This window comes from Pyrus communis, chromosome 14 (genome assembly GCF_041283825.1).
Source record: "Pyrus communis isolate YQ-2024b chromosome 14, ASM4128382v1, whole genome shotgun sequence".
NCBI classification, from domain to species: domain Eukaryota; kingdom Viridiplantae; phylum Streptophyta; class Magnoliopsida; order Rosales; family Rosaceae; genus Pyrus; species Pyrus communis.
In genome coordinates, this window is record NC_142578.1 from 23,147,499 (window position 1) to 23,174,676 (window position 27,178).

Consider the following 27,178-nt stretch of genomic DNA (forward strand, 5'->3'; position numbering starts at 1 on the left):
AACACCAACCAACCATAAAAGGGTAATATTAGATAGACTAAATTTTTAAGAGTAATGTTAAAGAGACTGATTTTGTAAACCAAATTTTGTAAACTAAATTTTTAAACCAAATTTTATAAATCAAATAATGTGTCACTAATAGGAAATAAGAACGTTAACCAACACTTAAGTAATAATTCAATCTTTAACAACCACATCATTGAGTTGACAAAATTTGGTTTGAAAATTTGTTCTCCCTAGCATTAACCACCGTAAATGTCAGTGTAACTTTAGGAATTGGGTATATCATTAAAATGTGGGTTCCACTAGCATATTAAGTTTGTTTCTGGAAAGACGTTATGGAAAACTTTAGTTGATATGAAATTGAAAGGACTAACATGATGAATTAGTCAAACTTTAGGACACTATTCGTGATCAAAACTCTTTTTGAAATTGGGGTGGTTTATGCACGAAATAATAAAAATACTTTGATGTCTTGATCATGTTGATTAGGATGTAAAGTTAGCACTTATCGTTTAACTTCATTTGTTTTAAATAACTTCATACATTCTAAATTGAGTATTTTATAATTTGTACAATCACAATGTTTGTCACATCCCAGCTCGGGGCGGATCACTTCCCGGACCCGCTCCACCACCGTAGCACGATATTGTCAGCTTTGGGCTTACCATTCCCTCACGGTTTTGTTTTTGGGAACTCACGAGCAACTTCCCAGTGAGTCACCCATCATGGGATTGCTCTAGCCTCCTTCTCGCTTAACTTCGGAGTTCCTACGGAACCCGAAGCCAATGAGCTCCCAAAATGCCTCGTGCTAGGTAGGGATGAGAATATACATTTAAGGATCACTCCCTTGGACGATGTGAGATGTCACAATCCACCCCACTTAGGGGCCCGACGTCCTCGTCGGCACACCACGACCAGAGTTAGGCTCTGATACCAAATTGTCACATCCCAGCCCGGGACTGATCACTTCCCAGGCCCGCTCCACCACCGTAGCACGATATTGTCCGCTTTGGACTTACCATTCCCTCACGGTTTTGTTTTTGGGAACTCACGAGCAACTTCCCAGTGGGTCACCCATCATGGGATTGCTCTAGCCTCCTTCTCGCTTAACTTCGGAGTTCCTACGGAACCCGAAACTAGTGAGCTCCCAAAAGGCCTCGTGCTAGGTAGGGATGTGAATATACATTTAAGGATCACTCCCCTGGACGATGTGAGATGTCACAATGTTTGTTGTCAAAATCGCTACCATTTTAATTCTTTAAATATCTCAAAATGAGACTAGATATTCAAATTTTTTTTATTTCCCGTGTCACTCTAAAATATTTTAGTATACATATAGCTAAATCTGACTTAAATATTTATTTGTCTATAGACGTAACTAAATCTATATTGTGACTATTTATAAATACAAGAGCTTCAACATTTAGGTTTTAAAATCAAGACTCAACCAAATATGTACCATTAAACATACAAACATCTTAAATACGTATCATTTGACGCTTGTCATATCATGTAATATGAACTCCTTCACGGTATTTAATAAGAACAACTTATTAGAATTTCTTCTAAATTAGCTAAAGTGCATTATCCTAAATTAACGATCACAACCACACAAACAACAAAATTTACTACGAATTGGATGAGGTAAAACTCATTGGAAATTCACAAAGATAAACACCTCATGGAAAGCCATCAGTGGTTAATTTTTTCTTTGACAACAGTAATTAGTTGTTAACCGCACTAATTATTGAGTGTATACGTGTTTCATTCGTGTTGACTCGGATTATGCAAATAATAGTAAATCAAAAATTAAACCCCAAATTAGAGGTAATTAGTAAAAAGTAAGTATAAATTGTAAAGGTACAGGGTAATTAGTTGAAGTGGTTGGACAAAAAGCTCCCTCCATCCCCCAAACATACGAACAAGGTCCTCTCGCTCACAAATTCCAATTCAAATCGTCCCTCACTCTCTCTCTCTCTCCAAACGACATCACGAAATTCGAGACGAATGATAAAAAAAAGAGGGGGAAATTTTTAATTAACAAAAAATCTAGGGTTTCCATAATTTTCTCTCTCTTTCTGTTCGATTTTCTTTCCCTCCAAACAGCCCTGGGAACGCGGGTGGGAGCGAATTATTTTTTAGCAGCTTGGCCTTTTTTCATTTTCATTTTTCTTCTTCTTGTTTTTGTCCTTCGTTCCTCTTCAGATCCTAAATCTTCTCGGGAAAAACTTTTTTCCGGGAAAGTTTGGCCTGCACCTCCTGCTCTCCGCGACTTTCTACGGTTTTTTGTTCTTCAAGCTCGTCCAAGGTAATTCTCCCTCTCCCTCTCCCTCCCCCTCCCTCTCTCTCTCTCTCTCTCTCTCTCGCTTTCTCTCTCTCTGCCACTCCTTTATTTCAATGGAATTTAATTTCTTTGGATTATTTTCCGGGAGAATTTGTTTCTTCAATTTCCTTAATCCTCCTATAGGTAATTTTCAATTTCTTCCCAGATTTTGGGGAAAAGTGCAATTTTTATGCATGTTTGAGTGGTAGCTATTCATTTTGGTAACATTTTCTTTGTGAATTAAGGCAGAACGGAATCTATTTTGGCATTTTTAGGTCTAATATTGTTGCAATTTTTGTTTTTTTTAGGAGTTTTATGTGTGATTTGTTGATCTGAGAGGGACGATAGCTCATAATCGGAGTGCAGGAAGGGAGGGAAAATTGTTGAAGGTCTTGGATTCATCGAGAGAGGATTTGGGAGCTCCAGGATAAGACTTCTTGATATTGTAGATGGTTGATTTGTTGAATGGTCAAATTACCGTCGCTTGATCTTGAATTGGTTGAATTTTGAATGCACGTTGCTCTATGGATTCAGAAGCATTTCCATCCTCGAAGCCGATGGTGAAATGTTGTAATTGTGAATGTAGTTGTTCGCTGGTGAGTGTCTCATCAGGGGGGACTTGGCTTCGGTCGGTAAAGAGAAAGTATGGCGAGTTTGAGGATGGTAACCGTTTCTTTATACCTGGGCTTGAACTTTATTATAATGCGCGAGTCCAGATGGAGAACGAATGCATTGCACTTCGCGAAACACTTAGTAGCCAGCAGAAAACCATACAAGATTTGTATACCGAGCTGGACGAGGAGAGGAATGCTTCATCATCCGCTGCCAATGAGGCTATGTCAATGATTTTGAGGTTGCAGAGGGAGAAGGCTGAAATACAGATGGAGGCCCGGCAATTCAAGTGTTTCGTTGAGGAGAAGATGGCACATGAGCAGCAGGAGCTTTTGGCACTGGAAGATTTGCTGTATAAGAGAGAGCAGGCGATTCAGGCACTCACATGTGAAGTGCAGGCCTATAAGCATAGAATGATGAGTTATGGGCTCACGGAGTCTGAGGCAGAAGGTGACCAGGGTTCCTTTAGCCGTATCCAAAGCGTGGGTGACTTTGAAGCCCAATATGAACTACCGACAACACCCACATATGAATACCCACCTCTGAAATGTAAGATAAATGAGACCCAAGGTGTGTTGGAGTGTGATGATGATGCAGACATTGAGAAATATGCATTTGGTGAGAACCCTCATGGGAGAGACCATTTGAGAAATTTGGAAAGCAGGCTCTTTCAGATGGAGGGGAGTCCGAGCGGCAGTCCAATGGAGAGGGATTTTTCAGGTTCCAAGAATTTTTTTGAAAAGGTGGTGGTTGGCCATTCTCCTAGGCGATCAAGACATTCTGGGAGACTTTCAAGTGACTCGCTTATGTATACGGTTAAAGAAACTGGTCCAGATTTTACTGAATCTCCTCGATATAACAACAGCTTCAGGAAGGCAGACTATGTCTCACAGTCAGAGGACTATCCAAATGCTAGAAAGTTTGATAATGTATCAGAAGTTGGAGACGACATGAGTGACAGAGTTTATACCATTGACTCTGTTCATATTGGAGCACCTTACAATGGCTATACAGAAGCCAAATCTGGAGTTACTCCTAGGGGACTTAGTGGGCCTGATTTTGAGGATCCTGATGTCATGAAGCTCTATATGAGGCTTCAGGCACTTGAGGCTGACAGGGAGTCAATGAGGCAGGCAATGCTTTCAATGCGAACAGATAAAGCTCAACTGGTATTGCTTAAAGAAATAGCTCAACATTTGTGTAATGATATGTCACCGGAGAAACGAATGATTGTGAAGAAACCGTCTATCGTTGGACGCTTTTCTTCCATGTCTGTTTTTAAGGTAAATTCGGATTCATCTATTGGCAGTTGAAATATAGATTAAGCCAGGCAATGGTATTAAATTATGTTTAATTAACACTTGTTATCTATTTGGTTGTTTTGTTCAGTGGATCAAGTCCTTTGTTTTCTGGAGAAGGAGAGCGTGCCGAAGCAAGTAAGTAGCTCATACTTCCTACCATCAGAATAGATAGAAATCGATAGTTTAACATTTTTATTGTATAACTGATACTATTAATTTTGTATATTTTTTTGATAAAATGAAAACAATGTGTATTCGAAAAGACGAAGGCAAACCCATCTAGCAACAATTACCGCTAAATTATAAACTATACAGAAGAATAATTTGAAAGAAAAACTGTAGTCCTAACTATGATCTACATAGCCTTGCAGTAATTCCCTCCCCCCCCCGGGGGCCCCCTCCCCCGGGGCCAGGGTGAAAACAGTAGGTAGCATTCACTACGGTACTTTTTTGCTTTGCGGATTGTTTATGGCCATTTTATCGTTTTCTAATATCTTTAAACATAATTTCAGGCATATGTTTGGGCTATCAGCCAATGTGGGTTTGCTTATGATGTTAGACAAGGGTCCCCATGTAAGGCAGTGGAGATGTCTTACAAGCACGCAAGTGTAAAACCAGTTATCCGTATCGAAAGCTACGCTCACATGTGGACACACACCAAAGGGCATTCTAAATCACACTTGGGCTTGCTTGGTTGTTGCCGCTGAATTTGGGTTTATGAGCAGAGTGTTATTTTGATTCATTTTTTTCCTGGGGTTTTGAGTGTAATTTTCCGGCTGACCGACGAACCATGGCAACGTTTCAAGCCTGCTCGCTCTTGTGTATGGTTCCTTGGAATTCAGCTCAAAGCTGTGTCATTTGACAGTCCTCTCCTGTACATTGCAGATGCTTGTAAGAGTGATTTCCAATTCAAAATATGCGAAAGGCCTTTTCTTTTAGACCTGGTTTTTGCATGTTTTAACGGTTTTCCCCTAAGGGGTTTCAAATCTTGGTTCTTTTGGAATATATTTTGGTCCTTTGCCCCTATATGCTTTTTCGGACCACCACCGCACAAAAGTGCTTTTGAAAATTCTGTTGGTTTGCTCTGTTTTAATAATGCTGGTTCGATAGGGTCATGTATTGTCTTTCCCTTTTGTCATAATTGCTTTTTTTTTTCCTTTACTTTGTTAAAATTAGAGATAGGATCTTCGCCGGATTCTTTTTATGAGAATCCTAAAGATCCTTTAATCTTGTTTGTTCATTATACATCGTACAGTTAATTTTCGTCAGGTACTGTAGTGCTTAATTTTAAATTATTGGCAAGGATCCTATCTCTTAAAATTAAAGTAAGATTGCCCTAAGTTTGAACCGTACGTTTGCAGATCTTTCATGTTAGATTTGGACAGTGATTTTCAGAGTAGATTTTTCTCTCCTACTCTCTTCCCCCTTTCCTTCTATTTGATCAGTTGCGATTAAATCACGTTAACATCTTGTGTTGACTTCTTTATAATATAAAAGTGGACGATGGGGTTAATATGTTTCGCTTTAGAGTATATTTTTCAATGTTCCTCATTTCAATTATAATACGTAGTATATCGTCTCATGTTTCAAGTACACTAAAAAAAAGTAGAGGATTTGAGAACTCCTAAAAGGGATTTGTTTTCATTGAAAGGTAATAATTATCTTCCTATGTATTGTTTTAGTTGATAGTTAACGTACCTAGATTAGTTTGGAAGGGTTAAGAAATTACTCAACACAACCAGCTGCATGCCTGCCTTTTGGTATATCAACTATTTGATTTTGATCCTGACCTGCCAAAAAATGGCCAATGCATGAAAGTGTGAGGAAATTTCTCATTTGTATCAAACAAAAACTTCTCTACTGCACATGAAATGAAAATAGATGTTTGCAAGGAGAAAATCTGTTGTGTCATCGGAATATATATCATTGTGTTTATAGCACCCATAGCAAGAGAGACTTTTATTATTTGGAAAATTGATTGTTTATAGGACAATTACTAACCTCTTATAGGAAAATCAATACAACAAACATGACATGAATTTTCACACGAGAAATGTCTAAAATGCTTATGCATATACTACGTAATACTCAACACGATCAACAACCTTTAGGTCCATTCCATCCTCCAAATGCAAAATTCTTAATTGTCAAGTGTGTTGTTTAACATGGTATAAATACATGAGCATTTAAGTCATTTCATGTGTTGTACTTTGTGCGAAAATCTGCAATTGCAATTTGTTTTAATCCAACTTGTTACATAAAAATTTGTTTTTATTTTTGTTATGTATCTATATATTTACATTAATATGTTAGATGAATAAATTAGTATCAAATTTACAATTTACAAGATTTAAAGCTAAGACAGCTGATTCACAAATGAAAAATTCAATCACCCTTTTTTTTTTTTCTATGTAAAATTTTTTTTTTATCCCTCTCATTCAAATAGAACAAAAACATTCGTTTTGTAGGCGCCAACACGCGCGCACTCGCTGCACCAGTCTAGCTAAAACCCTGCCCCATCACCCAGCTGCTGTCCAGTTTCAGCAAAAAACCTCTCCAATGCTTAACTGCAAAACCCAATTGTCCCAAAGGGCCAAAACCATTAGGAAAAAGAAGAAAACCAAATCCAAAACCAAGAAAACAACCAAATCTGTTTCCACAAAAAAAAAAAAAAAAAAAAAAAAAAAAAAAAAAACCCCATTTCCAAAAACTACCAAGAATTAGAGGAGGAACAAGAAGAAGATGGTGAAGATTTTGAAGCAGGTTTCAATCTCAAGGCCTTAGCTTCATCGAGCTCCCATGGGGTCCAGCCACTGGAAAATCTCTACGTCAACCTTGGTTCTCTCAACTCAAGGAACACCGGATTAGGTAATCTCAAACCCTAACAGATGAGCTTGTTCTTGAGATTTTGGGGCCTTTGTGTGGGATCCACTTGGGGGTTTTGGCCACTGTGAACAAATCTTTCCATGTTTTTGCAAATCATGAGCCCCTATGGAGGAAACTTTTGTTGGAAGTGTTTGAGTGGATATTTAATGTTGGGTTTGGTGAGAGTGAAGGTCCAAGAACACAAAAAATAAAGGGATTATTGGGCTCGGACAAGGCAACAACCTAAGAAGAATAAAAAATCATTTTTGCTAAGGAATAGGTAATAGGCTTATAAGAGAAGTAACACTCAGAAGGGCAGTTCACCCCAACAAAAAGTACTTTTCAAGAGTATGGATGGGTAAATAAGTGGTGACTCACCACGTTCCGGAGGACTTGACCAAAAGGCAAAGCTTGGACAGGCGGGCTAAAATATCTATAAAAGCAACAAGGGACCCAAAGACAAAGACACTCAACCAATCAATCAAAAGACATCCCACTTTTCTTTTAGACAAGCAAGAAACCAAAAAGCTTTAGTTTGCCTAGACTTTGTTCTTTTAGTCTAGATTCACCATAGAAAGCCATCTTTTGTCAAGTTTTAGAAGATCTGCTACTTTTCCCAACGTTGTAGTATGAATCCCTTTTTCCACAAAAAAAAAAAGTACCCATTTCCAAAAACTACCAAGAATTAGAGGAGGAAGAAGAAGAAGATAGTGAAGATTTTGAAGCAGGTTTCAATCTCAAGGCCTCAGCTTCATCGAGCTCCCATGGGGTCCAGCCACTGGAAAATCTCTACCTCAACCTTGGTTCTCTCAACTCAAGGAACACCGGATTAGGTAATCTCAAACCCTAACAGATGAGCTTGTTCTTGAGATTTTGGGGCCTTTGTGTGGGATCCACTTGGGGGTTTTGGCCACTGTGAGCAAATCTTTCTATGTTTTTGCAAATCATGAGCCCCTATGGAGGAAACTTTTGTTGGAAGTGTTTGAGTGGATATTTAATGTTGGGTTTGGTGAGAGTGAAGGTCCAAGAACACAAAAAAACAAAAGGATGATTGGGCTCGGACAAGGCAACAGCCCAATAAGAATAAAAAATTATTTTTGCCAAGGAATAGGTAATAGGCCTGTAAGAGAAGTGACACTCTGAAGGGCAGCTCAACCCAGCAAAAAGTACTTTTCGAGAGTAATGGATGGGTAAATAAGTGGTGACTCACCACGTTCCGAAGGACTTTACCAAAAGGCAAAGTTTGGACAGTCGGGCTAAAATATCTATAAAAGCAACAAGGGACCCAGAAAGAAAGACACTCAACTAATCAATCAAAAGACATCCCACTTTTCTTTTAGACAAGCAAAAAACCAGAAAGCTTTAGTTTGCCTAGACTTTGTTCTTTTAGTCTAGATTCACCTTAGAAAGCCATCTTTTGTCAAGTTTTAGAAGCTCTGCTACTTTTCCCCAGCGTTGTAGTATGAATCCCTTTTTGTAAACTCGTTTTACCTTTCATTCCCCAAATATTACAACCCTTGTAAAACAAAAACAAAAGTGGCTGCAAGAGGATGAACCTTACCTGATAAGGTTATAATCTTGCATGAATCTTTTTTGTTTAAAGTAGATATGTTGTTTAATGCATCTTTCTTTATGTTGTAAACCATTTTCAACTGCCTTTCAAAGTTCATTTGTGATTAATCTATCTAAACTAATTAACCTTGATTCTTTAGTATTAATTGTAATAAAAAAATAGTTGGAAGGGTCCTGAACTCCCTTTATTAGACATATAATATCATAAACAAAAATCCTTGTTTACAAGGCAAGAAAAAGAACCTTATTACAAACTTAACTCATCTGTAACAATCCAGCAAGATCAAGAAGTTTAAGTAACTTGTAGCGCAAGTAATCAACCCAGTTAAAAACCAAAAAAGAATAATGTTATACAAAGGTAACAGTGGCACACTTAGATCTATATTAGTTTTGATTGTGAGCCTCAAGGTCTAATAAAGGCCCCACAAAGGCACCATTCAAACTAATAGTAAACTCATATTGCAGCACACCAAGCAGAAAACCTTGCCCGACAGTTAAAACCCCAAGGAGCTGTGCGAGGGACGGATCTAGCCCGAACAGGATGATCTAAAGGATAGACTTTTGTATAATAGGTCTTGGAAATCTACTTACATTGCTGCTCATTGCCTTTCGTTTGATGTGTCGAATATCCGGTTTTCGGGTTTTAGAGTTAGAAACTTTTATTATGACTGTCTCTTCCAGAGCTGGCTCTGTGCCAGTCTTGAGATGAAACCCTAGTGGTTTGAAAGAGATAATATAGTCCGAAGAGGGGGCATTTCGGTTGAGGAGTTCATTTCGGATTTTGAGGAACCGAACAAGCCGGTACAGTTGGAAGGGTATATGGATAATTGGGTTGCATCAGAGAGATGGGATTTTCCTCCTGATGTGGTTCCTCCAGGGGTACATCCCAGTCCAGATGGAGCTGAGGTGGCATGTCCAGTTTCAAAAATTGAATGGTTCATGAACTCCTATGGAAGAAGAAACCCATTGAGTGCATTTGTAAGGCTGGGGAGGTGATTTTTGTACCTCGTGGATGGTGGCATTTGGTGATCAACTTGGAGGAATCAATTGCGATTACACAGAATTACGTTAGCAGGTAGCGTTCGTAAATTTTTTGTATTTAACTTTAACCATGCAACTTGAAGGAGATTCTTTTAAAGGATGGGTATTTGATATGTTTTTACTGTGCTGACAAGAAAGCAAATAGATTTAGTTTACATTGATGCTTGAAGTGGAGGCCTCCATTGGTCAAGTTAAGACTGGATTACGAAACTGAGAGATGGCTGATAGGCGCCGCCTCATGGAGATTTAGCTAGTGGATTAGGGTTGTGTATACCTCATATTTGTAAGAAAGTAAAAAGTTTAGTTACTACTGCATTGCTATTTTCTACTTAAGAGCAATTAGCTCGCTGGGGTATATAACGATGTGGAGGTGTCTCGTTTTGATGTGCTTGTAAAATAATTGAAAACGTTTTTGGTGAAAATATTTTTAGATCCAATTCTTAGTAAAAATGCAAGTAAATCATGGAAAAGCACTTAAAGTGCTTCCTGAAAGAAGTACACAACTAATGCTTCTTGCAGAAAGCACTTAAAGTGCTTTTGGAACCCAAAAATATTTTCTCTAAAAGCGCTTTCAGCCATTTTAAAAGCACATCAAAACGAATAGATGCACCATGGTGATAGGAAGAATATGTCAATATGTAAAGATATTTATTGCTACATATAGCTTCAGATGAAAATGAAACTTCGAAAAGAACCCAAAAAACATGTAAAAGAGTTCATGTTGTTTTCTTCCAACTTTGTATTGCCAGGATGAGGATATGCATTGTATGATCATCCATAATATCCACTGTTTCGGAACAGAAAAGGAAGGTTTTCCCGTTTTAGTTACCTGGGTTTTTTGTTTTTGCAGGAGAAATTTGTTGAACGTCTTGGATTTTCACAAGAGGCCAAATGCGAGCACTCTGGCATCCGGAACCAGAGATAGGGTTAATTTGTATGACAATTTTAAAAATGCTACCGAGGCTTCTTTTTGATAACCTGACGCGGAAAATTAGACGAGAAGAATGCCCAGCAGGAAAAACCATCCTTCTGGGATTCAGTTACGGATTCAAAGGCCGGTGCTTTCAAGTTCTCTTTCTAGACGAAAACCACTAATACGGAAAGTTGCAACGAGTCCTCCCTCCAGAAAGTTTCACCAAGTAGAATAACTTACATGTCTTTGTATGCCACACTGCCAACGTACGCGTGCAATGTAAGTTCTCGAAGAGCATACATGCAACTGGGACACTAGGTGACGGTATTCTAAATGGGGAACTTGGCCAGCCCTTTGAGGAGCATTTCGGTATTTCCATTCCCACAGCATCTCTGTTATAGTCGTCGTTTCAAACCATTCACAGGGAGAAAAGCTGGACAAATTTCACATGGAGAATAACTAGTAAAAATTCAAATAGTAGGCAGATTTCTCATGAGTTTTGTCAATAAAACCATTCAGTATCAAACTGGTAAAGCAAATTTTACAAGGCGGTTCAAGAATATATCATGTACCAAATTAAAGTACAGAGAATTAGTTGAATCAAAGAATGATATCAACCATCGTTATGGCGAAATATACGATTGTATTTCTATTCAGCTTCTAAGGTAGGAGAAAGGGAAGCCGAATAAGAACCATTTGAGAACTTCAAAGTTTTCAAGAAACCCAAACGCAACTGAGGCATAACAATGGCTCCTGGAATACCAAAAGCAGAGGTGCTTTTTTGTAAGTCTTCAGCTGCCGCATCAGGACGATCAGATTTCTCAGGAACTGCTTCTACAGCAACATTCAACCCGATTGATGAAGGTTCGTTCATAAAGCTGGAAGTAGGTCAAATCAAATAAAAGGACGTGTTAAGATCTATATTGGAATAGTTTGACAATGGCAACTGAATGCAGACTAGTGTAGTGCAGACAGTAACCAAACTCCAGATGGAAGATACGTTCAATGCAGCATAGCATCCAAAGGTTATAGCTAAAGTCATCATTTAACTCGGCCTTAAATTGTGAGTATTCATCTACTTACGGAACTTGGTACACTAAATCATATAGATCAACCTATCGAATTTTGAGCATTAATGCACAAAAGGTTCATATGAAACTTGAATCATGTTAATGATTACCTCGCCTCGAAGCTTCTCTCTTCAGAGCCCAGAAGGGCAAGTAGGCTGCAAATAATCCATGGTGGAAGATATGGATCCTTAATTTCAACACTAGAGCAGAGACCAGCAGATAAGCCTTGCATGGATCCATCTTTTGCGGTGGTTTTCTTGGGAGCAACAATATGGTCTGCTCTTTTCAATTCCGTGCATTTAATCTAAAAAAAAGGGTAGAATAAAAGGTTCTGTTAGCATATTTCTTAGAACATTGCAGCATAATGAAGGCAAGTAGGCACATTCAAAACAAATGGGAGGTGGGGTTTGGGGGTGGGTTAGGGAAAATGGGTAAACGGGTCATTATCTCTAGTACGCTCTAAATCATGACTTCACTCTAATACATTATAATAGCATTGGCAAGCACGAAGCTCCAACCAAATGCACATACTCAAACAGACATAGAATTCATGTTTTTGGCAACAAGACATGCTCTGTAATCTAGGTAGTCCCTGGCATAAAAATTAAAGTCATTAAAGAACTACAAACATTTTTCACACCCACCTCTGGAGAAGAAATGGCAGCACTCTGAAACGGCACAGGTGAATATAATATAGGGACATCCATTACCATTAAAGCAGTCAACAACGATCTGAACATGAAACCAGAAGCAAGATAGAGTGAGAAGATGATAAGAATCCAAAATACATATTTAATCAGTTTAACCAGATGACATGGAATTGAAAATTAAGTAACATACCTATAATTTAACAAAATATCAAACACTCCATGTACATTTTTATTGCCACTGAAAACTAGCAATGATTCCGGGGTATTATCTATATCAGAAGAGGAACTCAAGCGCCGAGTCTGCAACAATTTTAAATGGAGGTACATATAAGTCAGGCAGAAAAGTGATCTATGAAACTTGTAAACCAAGGCCTGAAAATGGCATGAGTAGACAACCAAAAACGCATGACGAATGCGAATGGTTGGACATGCAAGACATCCTTCCAACAATATCTTTTAAAGAATAAGGATAATAATAATAATAGTTGGAATGATACAAACAAGTATAAGACTGAGATACTTTTCTTTCCTTTTTCTCTTAAACTACCCAAAGTTTTAACTATCAAATGGTGAATCAAAACAGAAACTGCTGCCCAGTATAGCCAGATCAGTAGAACAATATAGCACCAACTCTTATCCACAATCAAATCCCACAAAAGGCAGGCAAGGGTATTCCATGACCCTTTCCATGCCTACAACCAGATAAGCAAAACTAGAACAAACTGCAAATAAGGGGAAGAACAACAGATATTAACCTGGCCGAAATTCTGCTTCTCCATCTCTGAGAGCTCAACAAGAACATCTGGAGTGACTTGCTCTACTTTCGAACGGCAAAGAGGCATAGTGAAAGAAACATCCTAATGGCAATATTGTCCAGAGAAAAAAAGTCAGAAATGATAGACAAAAAGGGCAGTACAGGGTCCATTCAGAGTTAAAAACACACTACACAGACAAGGCTTAACTTTCAGAAATTATGCCATGGTCCATAATTGTGTGTGAAAGCAATACAGAAACAAGAGCAAAAGCTTGCAGCTCAAGTGTTAAATACATTTTCAAAGACTTTGTATGAGGAAAAGGTATAAATTGGAACCCTATTAACTTATTTAGTTCAATGATTTTTGACTTTCATCTACTAACTTAGTGAATATCTAAATGCAAGAGAAAAACATTCAAATGAAAAATGACATAAGATTATATCTAGACAAGATTTCTGTCTGTAAATGCAGTAAGCATTACATTAGAAGTAAAAACTGCACAAACAAAAAAAAAAATTGAGAAATACTATGAGTGAAACTTACATGCTCTCTTAACAATGATCGTATGGCTCTTGTTGATTGGGAGATATAAGCATTGCTGATGCGTTTCGAGCCCACCGAGACATTACAAGCCGTGAACATTACCACAAAATATGGGGTACACACTAGAAGAATTGTACATGAAAACAGCAATAAGTGTGGAGTCCATATGACAAAAAAAAAAAAAAAAAGGGGAATCTAATTGGTTCAAAGATATTGGAATGGAGCATAAGACTCCGGAAAGGGAAGCTTATGCCTTCTTGATATGAATGGCAAGCTGAAATTTAAAATAATAACAATAATAATAAAACAAAAATAAAATTGTTTTCCGTTTGATTATTTTGATTAAAAGTACAAGTCTCATCATGCACCACAGGAAGAAATCAACTTTTGTAGATTGAATAAGGCATAATACATTTGTATCCCCACTCCAAGCATAATCAATGATAGTAATTCATTCTAAAGTAGTACGTATATAGTCAAAACACAAGCGAAGGTGACTTGAAAAAACATCATATAAAGGCCTCACCATAAAAGATATCACAGGTACCATTACGAAGCATGTAGTATAGACTCTGAAATGAGTCATCCCATGCTACCTGTCGTTTTCTCAAGAAATCTGTTTCCACTGCAAAAGGGAAAACTATTGATGAGAACATTTCAGGAAAAGATACATTGGGAATGACAGTATACTAAAAGCTTATTTAGCGCACCTCCCTCAGCTGTTGATGATGTCAAAACTTGTATGAGAGAAGGCGGTAAGGTAGATTGAGGATAAACCCAGGAATATAATTGTTCAGAAATAATGACTTTGGAATTCAATGTGAGCCCTGAGCCACGGCTCATATTTTGATCCTGATAACAATCAGATTGGAACTTGAGATTGGGCATACTAGTGTAGGCACCGCACGCTATTGCCCTATGAATCCTAAAATGTGAAAACAACATAACCAACCACAGAATTAGCAGGGTATGCTGATGAGTTTAAACTCTAAAGAAAAGTGGTAAGGGCAGTTTCCTCATGTTTGCAGTACCTTTTTTTTTTATCATTTATTTACTAATGAAAATTCATGTATGGCTTGAAACCATGCGATACTTGCATCTGGGCAATTCTTCTAATATAATATTTGTATATGAACAATCCATAAGCATAATTTGATGGTTTGACTAAGACATCAGCAGTGGCCAATGCATTATCTGCTAAAATTTATTTTCCCATCACTTCTCAAACTGTCTTCAAGTATGTTGAAGTCAAAGTCACGTAATTGCACCCTATCTTCAATGTTATTAAAGTGAAATTAGACTGAATATACCTAATTAGGTTGAAAGCTTATAAACATGATCATGACAAAACAAGTTAACATACGCTACAGGTCATCTTAGTTAAGTGTCTTATGCACACGCACCTAAAGAATTTAACTAAGCATTGGGAGAGAATAACAAATCATAAGGAATGAAAAAGTAGCACCCGTCCTGTCTTAAGTACTGGTAACTAAACAAACTGTCTTTTTAATAAACACATTTTACTTAAAAGAATACAAAACTGTGGACAAGTAATCAACCAAGGAGATACAAACTCAAGACTAACTAACAGAATTGAAAACTAAACAGATAGTATAGCAGCTGACCATTTACCATTTCACTGGGGAAGAGGACACCACCCGCATACTAGTTTTCAAAGTAAAATCCAGAGGAACCTTTCCACCAGGCAAGCAAAAGTCGCCTAAACAAGTTGATGTAGGATCACCACTTCTTTCAGAAATATAAGCAGTTAAGCAAATTGTAGATTCCTGGGCATCTATTCCTTTTAATGCTTTATCCTGTTAAAATTAGCACAAAAAAGTTAATAACAGATTATTTGACTATGTAGATAAAAAGGAAAGGCTACTAAGTATACCACATCGACAGCTGCAAAGCCCGACAATCTGTCACCGCCTGATGAAAGCTCAGTAACACTACAGAAAGTAGTTTGACTACACTTTTCAATAGTTCGATAAACTTTTGACGTGCCTTCTTTGGTATGTTCAGCAGAAGCTACATTTTGGGAACTTCCCGGAAAAGAAAGATGGAATTGATAAGAAAATAAGAATGAGCCTGTTTTTCATAAACTAGATAACAATGGGCTAAAAGGCATACCCAGAAAGTTGTTGTTTCCTCTTCGAAGCCAAATTAGAGAGCAAAGAAAGATTCTTCACACTGCTAAGTTTCTCCATTGAAATACTTTCCTGAACACAATAATAGGGTATTTTTGCACGTTACCAACCGCATTTAAAATTGAGTAGTAAAATAAGAGGGAAACAGGATTTCAAGAAAGGTAAATGGAACATCTTTTTAAGATTATGAGCAAACCTTAGCATTAAGTATCTTGAACCTAGATTTTTTTGCAGGGTAAACTTCATCCATACGAATGTCAATGTATCTAGGATTCCTTGACAGTTCTTGTTTCTTTAGCCCATTTTCTGCTTCACTAGTGTTGCAGAAAGAAAACAAGTCAGTGACTTTCAACAAAAAAACCTAGAAAGAAGTAAGAAAATCTTACTTTGTAGAACCAAGCAAAGGAGCTGGAGATTCATCGCTTATCTCCACAGCATTCATCCGCTGCTCTCCCTGTCAGGCATGCATTATAAATAAGAACCTTCTTAACTTATATAGCCTGTAAAATTATAAGCCAAGCGTTTGAAAATCCACTTCAATTAAAATTTGTCTATAAGCACTTGGTTATGCATTAGTGTTGCTTTGTAAAAAGTAGATGTAGCACCATACAATAATTAGACATAGCACTATGCCTTAAAAACTGTACCGCAGCCTACGCATAACCCAGTGCGCCAGTGCCAATCCCACTTAACATGGGGACCTGGTAGGCGTGATCCTCTTGAACTGTTTTGACATTGATTATAATTTGTTTACAAACAAAATAACAGAATATAAGAAGATGGACGATACAATGACGGGTTCTCTATGTATCCAACCAAAAATCGAAAGAACACAAGTACAATGGCAATGATAAGATTTATAATCAGGCAACCAACATAAATCTCCGCAATTTCCAAAAGGATTAATAATAAGAAGACCAGAGTCCGTAGAGAAACAAAACCATGACTTCAGCAACTTACTCTCAGTTGAGATGGTGTCTTTCTCTTGACTGTTGCCGTCCCACCACCAATCTTCAGAGATGCAGGAGGTAGAGAACCGGGTGGAGCAACCATCGCCATACGTCAGCCTCAAACACTATTAACAGCAGGTCTTTTACATACAGTTCGAGTTCCTATATACGATTTGAGCATCGATTCAATAACCATGAGTAAAATAAAACCCTTCAATTTCCCAGCTAGCTAACCCTCAATTTCTTCACAACACGAATTACAAAACGAGTAAAATTACCCAAAAAAATAATTTAATTGCGTCAAAATCTTGGAAATTTGTAATCTGAAGATTTGTAGAAGAATGTCTAACCTCAGCGAAGGAGATCTTTCCAGGGCAAAGGCATTGGCTGGCGGCCGACGAAATCTTAGTGCGGCATAGCGACAGACGAGATTAATCAATCCCGGTGGTTTCGATCGATTTGCCACCAAAAATTGAATTCCGGAGACTAGGGCAAACCGAAGAGGTAGCGAGTGGAGAGAGAGAATGCGGTGGGAAAATGCGGTAAAGTTAAAAGAGATTTGAGAATTTTGTTTGAACAATCTGGAGTTTCCCTCCTGTTACTGACGGCGTCAAATCTGACGTTAGTGTCCGTTTATCTGTCTCACGCTGTCTCAACTCTTAAACCAATGAACTGTTTTCCCGGAAATATTTGGGAATTTGAAACTTTAAAGCCTCTTCTCTCTTTTGGTTTTTTTTTTTTTTTGGTTTTTCTCTTCCAACGATAGAGATAGCTTTTTTATTTTTATTAATGGCCACAATACTCTAAAAAAACGAATAATAATTTAGAGATTATACTATTTAGGTCATCTCCAACCGAAATTACTAAATATAGCCCCGTCTAAAATTATTATAGTCTTACAAAATATTACTTTTAAATGATCAGTGTCAGGTCAAACTCATATATCATCTTCAACCGAATGGGCTAAACATAGCCCCCTCAATAATTTATTAGTTTTAAGTTTATACTTTAAATTTATTAGTTAATTTAATTAAACTACCTTTGAATGTTTTCAAATCTAACCGTTAAATTTGAATCAGTGTTTGCAACTGAAGAGCTAGGTCCCAAAAAAAAGAGCTAAGATGGGGGCTACATTTTGCCAACCTGATGCTTCTTTGGCCAAATAATAGTCTATTGAGCTCTATAGAATTATAGGCCAACCTTAGGTTGAAGACGAGTTTTTGGACAAATCAAGTCATTTTTTAGCTTTCAGACCTTTAGCCCTCTCCATTGGAGATATGGCCTAAGGACTTCCCATTGCAGACAATATTCTTTTAGGGACCTGTATATACTCTTAAAATTCATAAATGAATACTCAAAATTAATTGTAGGATGCTCTAAGAAAACACTTTAGGGGGCGTTTGTTTGCCCTCACTAAGTGGGACTAGACTAGACTGGACTAGGTGTTAGTGTAGTCCCATGTTTGTTAGAGGAAGGGACTAGCTTTAGTGGGATTAAACCTCACTCGCCTCGACTACGAGGCTCACTAGATAGTCTTAGCGAGACCCCCCGAATACCATAAGATTGGTAAGACCCTTCTTTTCTCTTGCATTGTCTTGCTCGACTCTTTACCTTGCTCGACAACCTCACCGGACCATCCCAGGGCCACCGCCGCATCCTTGTAAATCACGGCTTCCTCTGCCACTTTCTTTTCTTAGTTGCTCCACGCGTCGTCTCTCCCCGCTTCGCCGCTCTCATATACTTCTTCCTCGCTTCCACAACCATCTTCAAAACCATATCGCGTAGTTGTTCCCACTGCCTCACACATAAAAAAACGCAAAACATCTAACACCAGAATTCAAAACAAAAAAAAAAATTACAAAATCGTTGTGCCTCTGAAACCCAGTCGCTCCATCAGCCGCACATCAGTCGTTCCAGCACCTCCAAAATCCAAATCACGCCATGGGTGCTATTGATTGTATGATTTGTTCGTTTTGCTTGGCTATGAGAGGATACACTTTTGTCGACGGGAACTGGGATGAGCACTAATACTTTTTGTACTAAGAGGGAGAAAGAGGAAGTGAAGATGTGAGAGAAAGTGAAGAGGATGAAGTGTGTCTCTACAAAGTTGTGTGAGAGAGAGAGAGAGAGAGAGAGAGAGAGAGAGAGAGGAAAAGGGTTTCAGGAAGGGTATCAATTATCTCCCAGGAGGCAATGGCAGAAGCATAACTAAAAAAAAAATGTAATGGCAAAAGATATTTTATAATATAATTGTTATTTTGTTATTTTTATAATTTGAAAGTGAATTAAAAATAATAAAAAAATATTATGGGTCTTAAAAATATTTTAGTCTGTAGTTTAGGCCGAAACTGCACCAAACACTTCACTGTTTTTTCCTATTTAGTCTAAGCTAAGCCAGTTTAGCTTAGTCCCTGAAGCTAGTCTAGTCCAAAATGGTCTATCTCACAAGACACAAGAAAACACCTTAGAATCTATACACGAGGCATAAAAAAAAAGTAAAAAAAAAAAACACACTTTTAAGAGTCTATAAAAACCAATAACGGTCTATCCTCTTTAGAGTTTTTTTGCATATTGTTTAGTGGAATACACACGGATATAGAAGCTCCATTACTATTCGACCTTATACATTTTTTTATGATAGGACCTTAGGGGTTTAGACATAAGAAAAAAATTTGTGAACCGGGTAGAAAACAATTTATGATAGGACTTTAGGGGTTTATATTATCAAAATTAACAATGTTCTCTTAGACAACCATGATGCCTCAAATCTAATTAATAATTTGCATTATTGCAACTTATGTTTCTTGAAACCAATCCATATGCCGAGTGACCTTCATCAGGAACCTACACATTTATCTCAATGTTCCTATCCGATTGACTTTAAACCAATCATTTTCTCAATTAAACAAATATAATGTACAAGTCTTTATCGTTTAAGACAAAAATAACATTTCGTCAAAGAAAAAAAGACAAAGATAACATATGGGACAGGTCTCATCTTAGCAGAAGAAAATCATAAACTAAAAGGTTAAATCTGTTGTAGAATTAGTGGATGAATGCCCACACAAAGTAATGAAGACTTGTGAATAGTGGTTGTGTGATACTTTCAAAATGTAATCATTTTTGTTTGGTTGGTTGTCACGGGAGTTGCTCTATAAATAGAGCACTCTATGTGTTATCAAATACACATTGCAAAAGAAAGAACTAAAGAAACAATATCAGTATCTCTCCCTTCCTCTCTTTATCTGCCATCCTTTTGTGTTATAGCTACTAAAGTTACAGTGTGATATTTTGCATCCGCTTCGCTCATGTCACTAGCAAAGGTTATCTCTCTAACATTTGCCTATCTATAACACGTTATCAACACGACTCTCTAACCTTAACTAGTTCCCATCTCCCTTCACCGAAAAAAAAAATGCTTCCTCTAAGGATTTTCCTGTTCTTCTTCCTCCTCTGCCTCACCTGCATGATGTACCCTCGCGAAGAACTACTAGTACCATGCCTGGTTCTCTTTCTCAATTTAACAATTACTTATATCTTTGATTTCTTGTTTGGTGTAGCTCCTGATTACTAACTCAATGTTTATTTATGTTAATTTTACTGCAATCAAAGATGGTGCGGTACAATCGCCCATCTTGAACTGCAAATTTAATTTCACTATAATCAAAGATGGTGGGGTACAATCGCCCATCTTGAGCTACAAATTTAATTTTATTGCAATTTTAGGTGGTGCTATATAATCACCCACCCTGCTCTTCGTATTTAAATTTTCCTACTGTTTGAGTGTGCGGAATAATCGTCCATCATATGCTTGTTTCAATGAGAATGGTGCGGTACAATCGCCCTTCTAATTAATCATGTAAATCTCGAGCCTGAAGTTTTGAGTGCTTATCATTTTGGCATGAAGATCAAAATGAAAAAATTATAAGAACCAGAAGTTCTAACACTATATTCCCCCAGGAATGTATATTATTGCAAGTTCTTACACATCTCATTTTTCTTTCAGAAAAGAAACTGGCGAACTTGGCAAAGCTTGATTTTGTTGCCCTGGATATTATAGGAAGAACTACCTTACCTAGGTAATGGATACCAAGATCCATTTGGAGGCAGGGAATCTTGGAGAAACCATTAAGGAAGAAAACAGTGCATCCTATCCAGATTGGGCGAAGGCCATGATCTTTATCCATCACCACATTGATGAAGGACTAAAGAGCGAGTACTTAACGGTTGAAGATCCATTAGCTATTTGGAAGACATTGAGAAACAGATACAATCTCCAGAAAACGGTGATTCTTCCAATGGCTCATTATGAATGGGCTCACCTAAGGATCTAGGATTTCAAGTTAGTGGCTGAGTACAATTCTGTGATGTTCAGAATTAGCTTCCAGATAAAGCTCTGTGGGGAAACCATCACTGAACAAGGTACAGTAGCAGTATAGAGAGTGAGACTTCATTAAATACAACCAGATGATATCTGTGTTCCTGGTAGCTGAACAAAACAATGAGCTCTTGATGAAAATTCATCAGTCTCGACCTACTGGATCTACAGCATTCCCAGAAATGAATGATGTTTCCCTCAAGTGAAAGCCACATCCTCTGGTGGCAATAATCATAAACGAGAACGTGGCTACAAGCGAGGCCGGTGGAACGGGAAGGGTAAGAATCATGGTGTCCAGTTTCACAACCAGGTTCTATAGTATAATTCAAGCCCAAACTTCAAAAATGTAAATCGCCATAAGGGCAAAGCTCATATGAACAATACTCCTACGAACTCTGAAGGAGTCTGCCATAGATATGGTGGTAATGGGCACTGGGCACATACCTCTCGTACCCCAAAACATCTAGTATATCTATATCAAGCCTCTCTCAAGGAGAAGGGTGTCACAACCAATTTCCTCGACTAGGCTAGACGAATGGATATACCTGATCCAGTGTTCGACTTATCATGGTAGTTGAACACAAACCACCTAGATGCCTCAGACTTCATTGTGGAAAGAGGGAATGAAGTGTATCGGTCTGATTGAATCATTTATGTTTGATGTACTTTTATTATTCTGAACTTGTAGTTTAAAACTCATATTTCAATTCAATAAAAGTGACATTTCAATTTCCTTTTATTATGAATAAATTGTTTTTAACCGTGATCCCCTTTACTCAGAAATCATGGATAAAAACTATGGTTATTCTCAAAACAAGAGAAATGGTGGAGATATTTGTCTTGCATATAGTGCAACCACACATACAATACTTTGAAATCGAAAGTATTTCTCAAGCTTGATGCTTCCTAAAGTAAGGGTAACAACAATATCAGGCCAATCAAATATAATTGAAAGCTCAGGAAAAGCCCAAATCATGTTACCAAATGGAATAATATTGTCCATACAACATGCGTTGTACACTACTCAATCTACTCGAAATTTGTTGAGTTTCAAAGACATACACTTAAATGGATACCACATTGAAACGAAAAGTGCAGAAAATGTGGAGTATTTATGCATTACCTCCAATGATACCCAGAAGTGTCTATTGGAGAAGTTGTGTAGTTTGTTGAGTGGATTTTATTATACATACATAAAGACAATTGAATCACATACTGTCATGAACCAGAAGTTCATTGATTCAAAAGTTTACATACTTTGGCATGACCGTCTGGGTCACCCAAGATCCACCATGATTCGTAGGATCATTACCAACTCTAATGGACATCCATTATTGAGCAGACGTATTGATATCTTAAATGATAACCCTTGCAAGGCTTCTTCTCAAGTGAAGTTGGTAATTAGACCATCACAACTAAAGGTTGATGCTAAATCCCCATCATTTCAAGGGGATATTTGTGAGCCCATTCAACTATCTTGTAGAACATTTCGATATTTTATGGTTTTGGTTGATGCATCTACCCGATGGTCACATGTTTGTCTCTTGTCTACTCGGAATGTAGCTTTTGCAAGACTTCTTACTCAGATAATTAAGTTGCGAGCACAGTTCCCAGATAACCCTATTAAGTCAATCCGACTTGACAACATTAGTGAATTTACGTCTCAAACCTTTGATGATTACTGCATGACATTGGGCATTGATGTTGAACACCCTGTTCCTCATGTCTATACTCAAAATGATCTGGCAGAAGCATTTATCAGGTGGCTTCAATTACTAGCTTGCACTCTGCTCATGAAAACAAAATTGCCAGTTTCTGCATAGGGACATGTCATCTTACATGCTGCATCATTAGTTCGATTGAAACCTATAGTTAACCACCAATACTTCTCAGTACAACTTGTGTTTGGGTATCAGCCAAACATTTCACATTTACAATTTTTTAGTTATGCTGTTTATGTGCCTGTTGCACCACCACAACGCACTAAGATGGGACCTCAGTGCAGACTGAGAATTTATATGGGTTTTGATTCACCATATATCATTAGATATTTGGAACCATTGACAGGTGGTATGTTTACATCTCGTTTTGCTGATTGTCACTTTGATGAGACAGTCTTCCCGTCATTAAGGGGAGAAAAAAACCGTTCCAGAAGAACGGAAAGAGCTGACATAGGTTGTACCAACCTTGTCTCATTTTGATCCACGTAGCACTCAATGTGAAAATGAAGTGGAAAAGATCGTTCATCTTCAAAGTACTGCTAATAAAATGCCAGATACATTTAATAACGCTATGAAAGTGACAAAATCACATATACCAGCTGGAAATGCACCTACAATAATTGATGTCCCTGTTTGACAAAATAAAGTGGCAGCGACTGATTCATCTGGTGCACGCCTGAAGCGTGGTAGACCCCCCAGGTTTAAAAGATTCAGCCCCTCGAAAGAGAAAGACAAGGGCACAACTGAATCCAAATGAAATCATTCAGGAAGAGAGAATGAATGATAAATCCATAATTCATGATTCTGTACTTTCAAAAAAAGAAAATGTCCTTTGATGAGACACGTCCCTGAAAAGACAAAGGTACATAAAAGCAAAGAAATCTCCATAAATTATGCATGTACTAATGAATTGTGGAATCGGAATGAAATAATTATCGACGACATGTTCGCATTCGTAGTAGCCACTGAAATCATATTGAGTGATGATATTGAGCCCCGCTTTGTTGATGAATGCAAACAGAGACAAGATTGGCCTAAGTGGAAAGATGCAATCCAGGCATAATTAAATTCCTTGGAAAGGCAAAATGTTTTTGAACCGGTATTCCAAACTCCGCCTGATACAAACCATGTGGGTTACAAATAAGTATTCACAAGAAAGCGCAATGAGAAAAAACAAGATTGCAAGATATAAATCACAACTCATTGCACAAGGCTTTTCACAAAGACCTGAAATTGATTATGAGGAGACATACTCTCCTGTAATGGACGCAATTATGTTCCATTACTTAATAAGTTTAGTGGTTTCAGAAAAACTTGACATGCGACTTATGAATGTCATCATTGCGTATCTATATGGAGAATTAGATACTGACATATACATAAAAGTCCCAGAAGGACTTAAGTTTCCTGAAACAACTAACAAACCATGAGGTATGCTCTCAATCAAATTAAGGCGATCATTGTATGGGTTGAAACAATCTGGACGAATGTGGTATAATCGTCTCAATGAGTATTTGATCAAAGAATGATATATTAACAATGTCATTTGCTCTTATGTGTTCATTAAGAAGTCCAATTCTGGTTTTGCTGTAGTGGCAGTATATGTCGATGACATGAACATAGTTGGAACCCCTGAAGAGCTCAATAAAACTATTGAATATCTGAAAAGCGAATTTAAAATGAAAAACCTTGGAAAAACAAAATAATGTTAGCCTAAAGATCAAGCATTATGCTAATGGAATTTTGGTCCACCAATCAGCTTACATTGAAAAAATCCTGAAGTGATTTGGCATAGACAAGGCTTATCCCCTCAACACACCAATGGTCGTTCGTTCTTTGGAGATTAAGAAAGATCATTTCCGTCCAAAAGAAGATGATGAAATGGTCCTTGGTCCAGAAGTATCATATCTGAGTGCAATAGGTGCTTTATTGTATTTAGCACAACGTACTAGACCATATATAACTTTTTTCAGTTAACTTGTTAGTGAGGTATAGCTCTGCTCCAACAATTTGTCATTGGAAAAGATTCAAAGATATTTTGCGATATCTTCGTGGGACAATAGACATGAGTTTCTTCTACTCAAAGAAATCCACAAATGACCAGATCCTTGTTGGATATACAAATGATGGTTTTCTCTCTGATTCACATAAAACCTGTTCACAAACTGGATATATGTTCACTAATGGAGATAGGGCAATCTCATGACGCTCAACAAAGCAAACATTAGTTGTTACATCTTCAAATCACTCAAAAATACTTGCTTTACATGAAGCAAGTTGTGAATGTTCTTGGTTAAGATCAACAATCCATCATATCCGGAATTCATGTGGTCTAACTTCAAAGACAGACACTCCAACTATCATCCATAAAGATAATGCAACATGTGTTGCCCAAATGAAGGAATGATTCATCAAGGGCGATAAGACTAAACACATATCTCCAAAGTTTTTTAGTGCACATGAGCTTAAAAAGGCTAAAGTTATTGAAGTCGGACAAATCCGTTCCAATGAAAATCTGGTAGACCTATTCACCAAATCTCTACCAAAGTGCATGTTTCAGAAGCTAGTGCAGAGTATCAAATTATGTCAGCTTACCAATCAGCTAAATTTGAAGAATCCGGAATTAGGGAGAGATACAGATCAGGGGGAGCGTCCATGATACATGCATGTTGTACTCTTTTTCCTTCGACTCGAATTTTTCCCACTGGATTTTTCCTATCAAGGTTTTAATGAGGCAACATAAGCATACTTAACACTATATCAACAATCCAGGTAAAGTTGTACTGTTTTTCCTTCGCTATCGTATTTTCCCACTGGGTTTTTCCGAGTAAGGTTTTAATGAGGCAATTGATGTTGATATGTGGGCATCCAAGGGGAGTGTTGTAGAATTAGTGGATGAATGAATGCCCACACAAAGTAATGAAGAGTTGGGAATAGTGGTTGTGTGATACTTTCAAAATGTAATCATTTTTGTTTGGTTGGTTGTCACGGTAGTTGTTCTGTAAATGAAGCACTCTGTGTGTTATCAAATACACATTGCAAAAGAAAGAACTAAAGAAATAATATCAGTATCTCTCCCTCCCTCTCTTTATTTGTTATCTTTTTGTGTTATAGCTACTAAAGTTATAGTACTCATGTCCGTAGCAAAGGTTATCTCTTTAACTTTTGCATATTTATAACAAAATCAAAATTTTAAGTTATTTTTTTTTTTATCAATAACGAATGATTTCATTTCATAACATAGCCAATTATACAACTTGAATGAGAGAGACAAGGAAAGGAACAACAATAGCGAACAAATAACCATACACCTCTTACCGAGATGGTCATTCTTCATCAGAAATGAACCACCACCAGAAAAAGCTTGCCGCCTGCTATTCATGTAAATTATTTCAGACAAAAACATGTTGAACCAAATTAAAAATCAAACATCCTGCAAAACTCATACATGAAAAAAAATGGATTATATGATATATATATATATATAGGAATCCTTTAAGGGAACGGATTCCTATTTTTTATAAAAATAAGGATTAGTTGTGGGGTCCACACCACATCGAACTTTAACGATCCGAACCATCTATTTTTCTAGTTGTACCTCATAGATCATCCTTGCAAAATATTAGCCAAATTAGAAATATTTAAGACATCTAATTGGGTTCAAAGAAATGAACGAATACTTTGTTATATAAGAAACAATGAAATTTGATCTTGATAATTAACTAGGCAAATGGTTTCGGATTGAATTGAATTTTTGCAAGGATGATCTATGAATCGAGACTAACAAAATAGATGGTTCGGATCGTTGAAATTCGATGTGAAGTGGGCCCCACATCTAATCCCCATTTAAAAAAAAAATGGAAATCCCTTTGCATAAAGGGCATACATATATATATATATATATATATCAAAATAACCTTAACTTAATTAATTCTGGCATACAAAGCTAAAAGCTAGACTAATATATGAAACCTATCTTTTGCTTTTCTCGAACTCAAAGTAACCCAGATAACATACTTTTGATGTATAACATATGTACATATTTCTACAGATAAATACACAAATACATATACTGTTACATTGCTAGAAGATTTCAGCAAAGTTGGAGGTTGTTGTAGTAGGTATTCCAAAAGGTACACGATCATCGCAGTACTCATCTGCCCTATTATTGTTGGGCTTCCGTGGGCTCTCACTCACGAAACCTTCTTGGCCGATCAAACAAGTAGTGGAAGCAGAAGAACAAGACTGAGAATTAGCAGCAGCCCCAATGTTAATAACCTCGGATTTTCGACAGCCTTGATTATTATTATTCCCAGTAAGCCGTTGAACCA

At 37.4% G+C, this 27,178-nt stretch overlaps 2 protein-coding genes and 1 pseudogene across 3 annotated transcripts; 2 read left to right on the forward strand and 1 right to left on the reverse strand.

Moving 5' to 3' along the window:
• The first annotated feature begins 1,880 nt into the window (after positions 1-1,880).
• Positions 1,881-5,177, forward strand: LOC137713321 (myosin-binding protein 7). Of its 2 annotated transcripts, none has more exons than XM_068452603.2 (4): positions 1,881-2,311; positions 2,635-4,221; positions 4,328-4,374; positions 4,752-5,177. In XM_068452603.2, the coding sequence occupies exons 2-4, from the start codon at positions 2,851-2,853 to the stop codon at positions 4,849-4,851; spliced, it is 1,518 nt and encodes a 505-aa protein (XP_068308704.2). In that variant the 5' UTR covers positions 1,881-2,311; positions 2,635-2,850; the 3' UTR covers positions 4,852-5,177. The 2 variants fall into 2 exon arrangements, with proteins under 2 accessions (XP_068308704.2, XP_088540869.1); XM_088684743.1 differs by lacking the exon at positions 1,881-2,311 and adding an exon at positions 2,370-2,470.
• Positions 5,178-6,767: 1,590 nt separating this feature from the next.
• Positions 6,768-10,691, forward strand: LOC137713416 (arginine-specific demethylase JMJ22-like; annotated as a pseudogene).
• A 388-nt stretch (positions 10,692-11,079) lies between these two features.
• On the reverse strand, positions 11,080-17,430 carry LOC137713846 (uncharacterized). Its single transcript, XM_068453201.2, has 15 exons — positions 17,099-17,430; positions 16,759-16,910; positions 16,185-16,252; positions 15,995-16,112; positions 15,782-15,870; positions 15,543-15,693; positions 15,281-15,465; positions 14,359-14,573; positions 14,175-14,273; positions 13,649-13,770; positions 13,106-13,207; positions 12,541-12,650; positions 12,345-12,432; positions 11,811-12,004; positions 11,080-11,508 (listed from the first exon to the last, which is right to left on the reverse strand). Exons 2-15 carry the CDS (start codon positions 16,855-16,857, stop codon positions 11,280-11,282), a joined length of 1,869 nt encoding a protein of 622 aa, XP_068309302.2. The 5' UTR covers positions 16,858-16,910; positions 17,099-17,430; the 3' UTR covers positions 11,080-11,279.
• Between the last annotated feature and the right edge of the window lie 9,748 nt (positions 17,431-27,178).

Coding starts and splice junctions, on each gene's coding strand:
- LOC137713321 (XM_068452603.2), top strand. CDS start 2,851: ATGGATTCAGAAGCATTTCCATCCTCGAAGCCGATGGTGAAATGTTGT. Junction 4,222..4,327: donor CTTCCATGTCTGTTTTTAAG/GTAAATTCGGAT, acceptor TGTTTTGTTCAG/TGGATCAAGTCCTTTGTTTT. Junction 4,375..4,751: donor AGGAGAGCGTGCCGAAGCAA/GTAAGTAGCTCA, acceptor ACATAATTTCAG/GCATATGTTTGGGCTATCAG.
- LOC137713846 (XM_068453201.2), bottom strand. CDS start 16,857: ATGGCGATGGTTGCTCCACCCGGTTCTCTACCTCCTGCATCTCTGAAG. Junction 15,871..15,994: donor TCAAGATACTTAATGCTAAG/GTTTGCTCATAA, acceptor TATTGTGTTCAG/GAAAGTATTTCAATGGAGAA. Junction 12,651..13,105: donor AGAAGCAGAATTTCGGCCAG/GTTAATATCTGT, acceptor AAATTGTTGCAG/ACTCGGCGCTTGAGTTCCTC.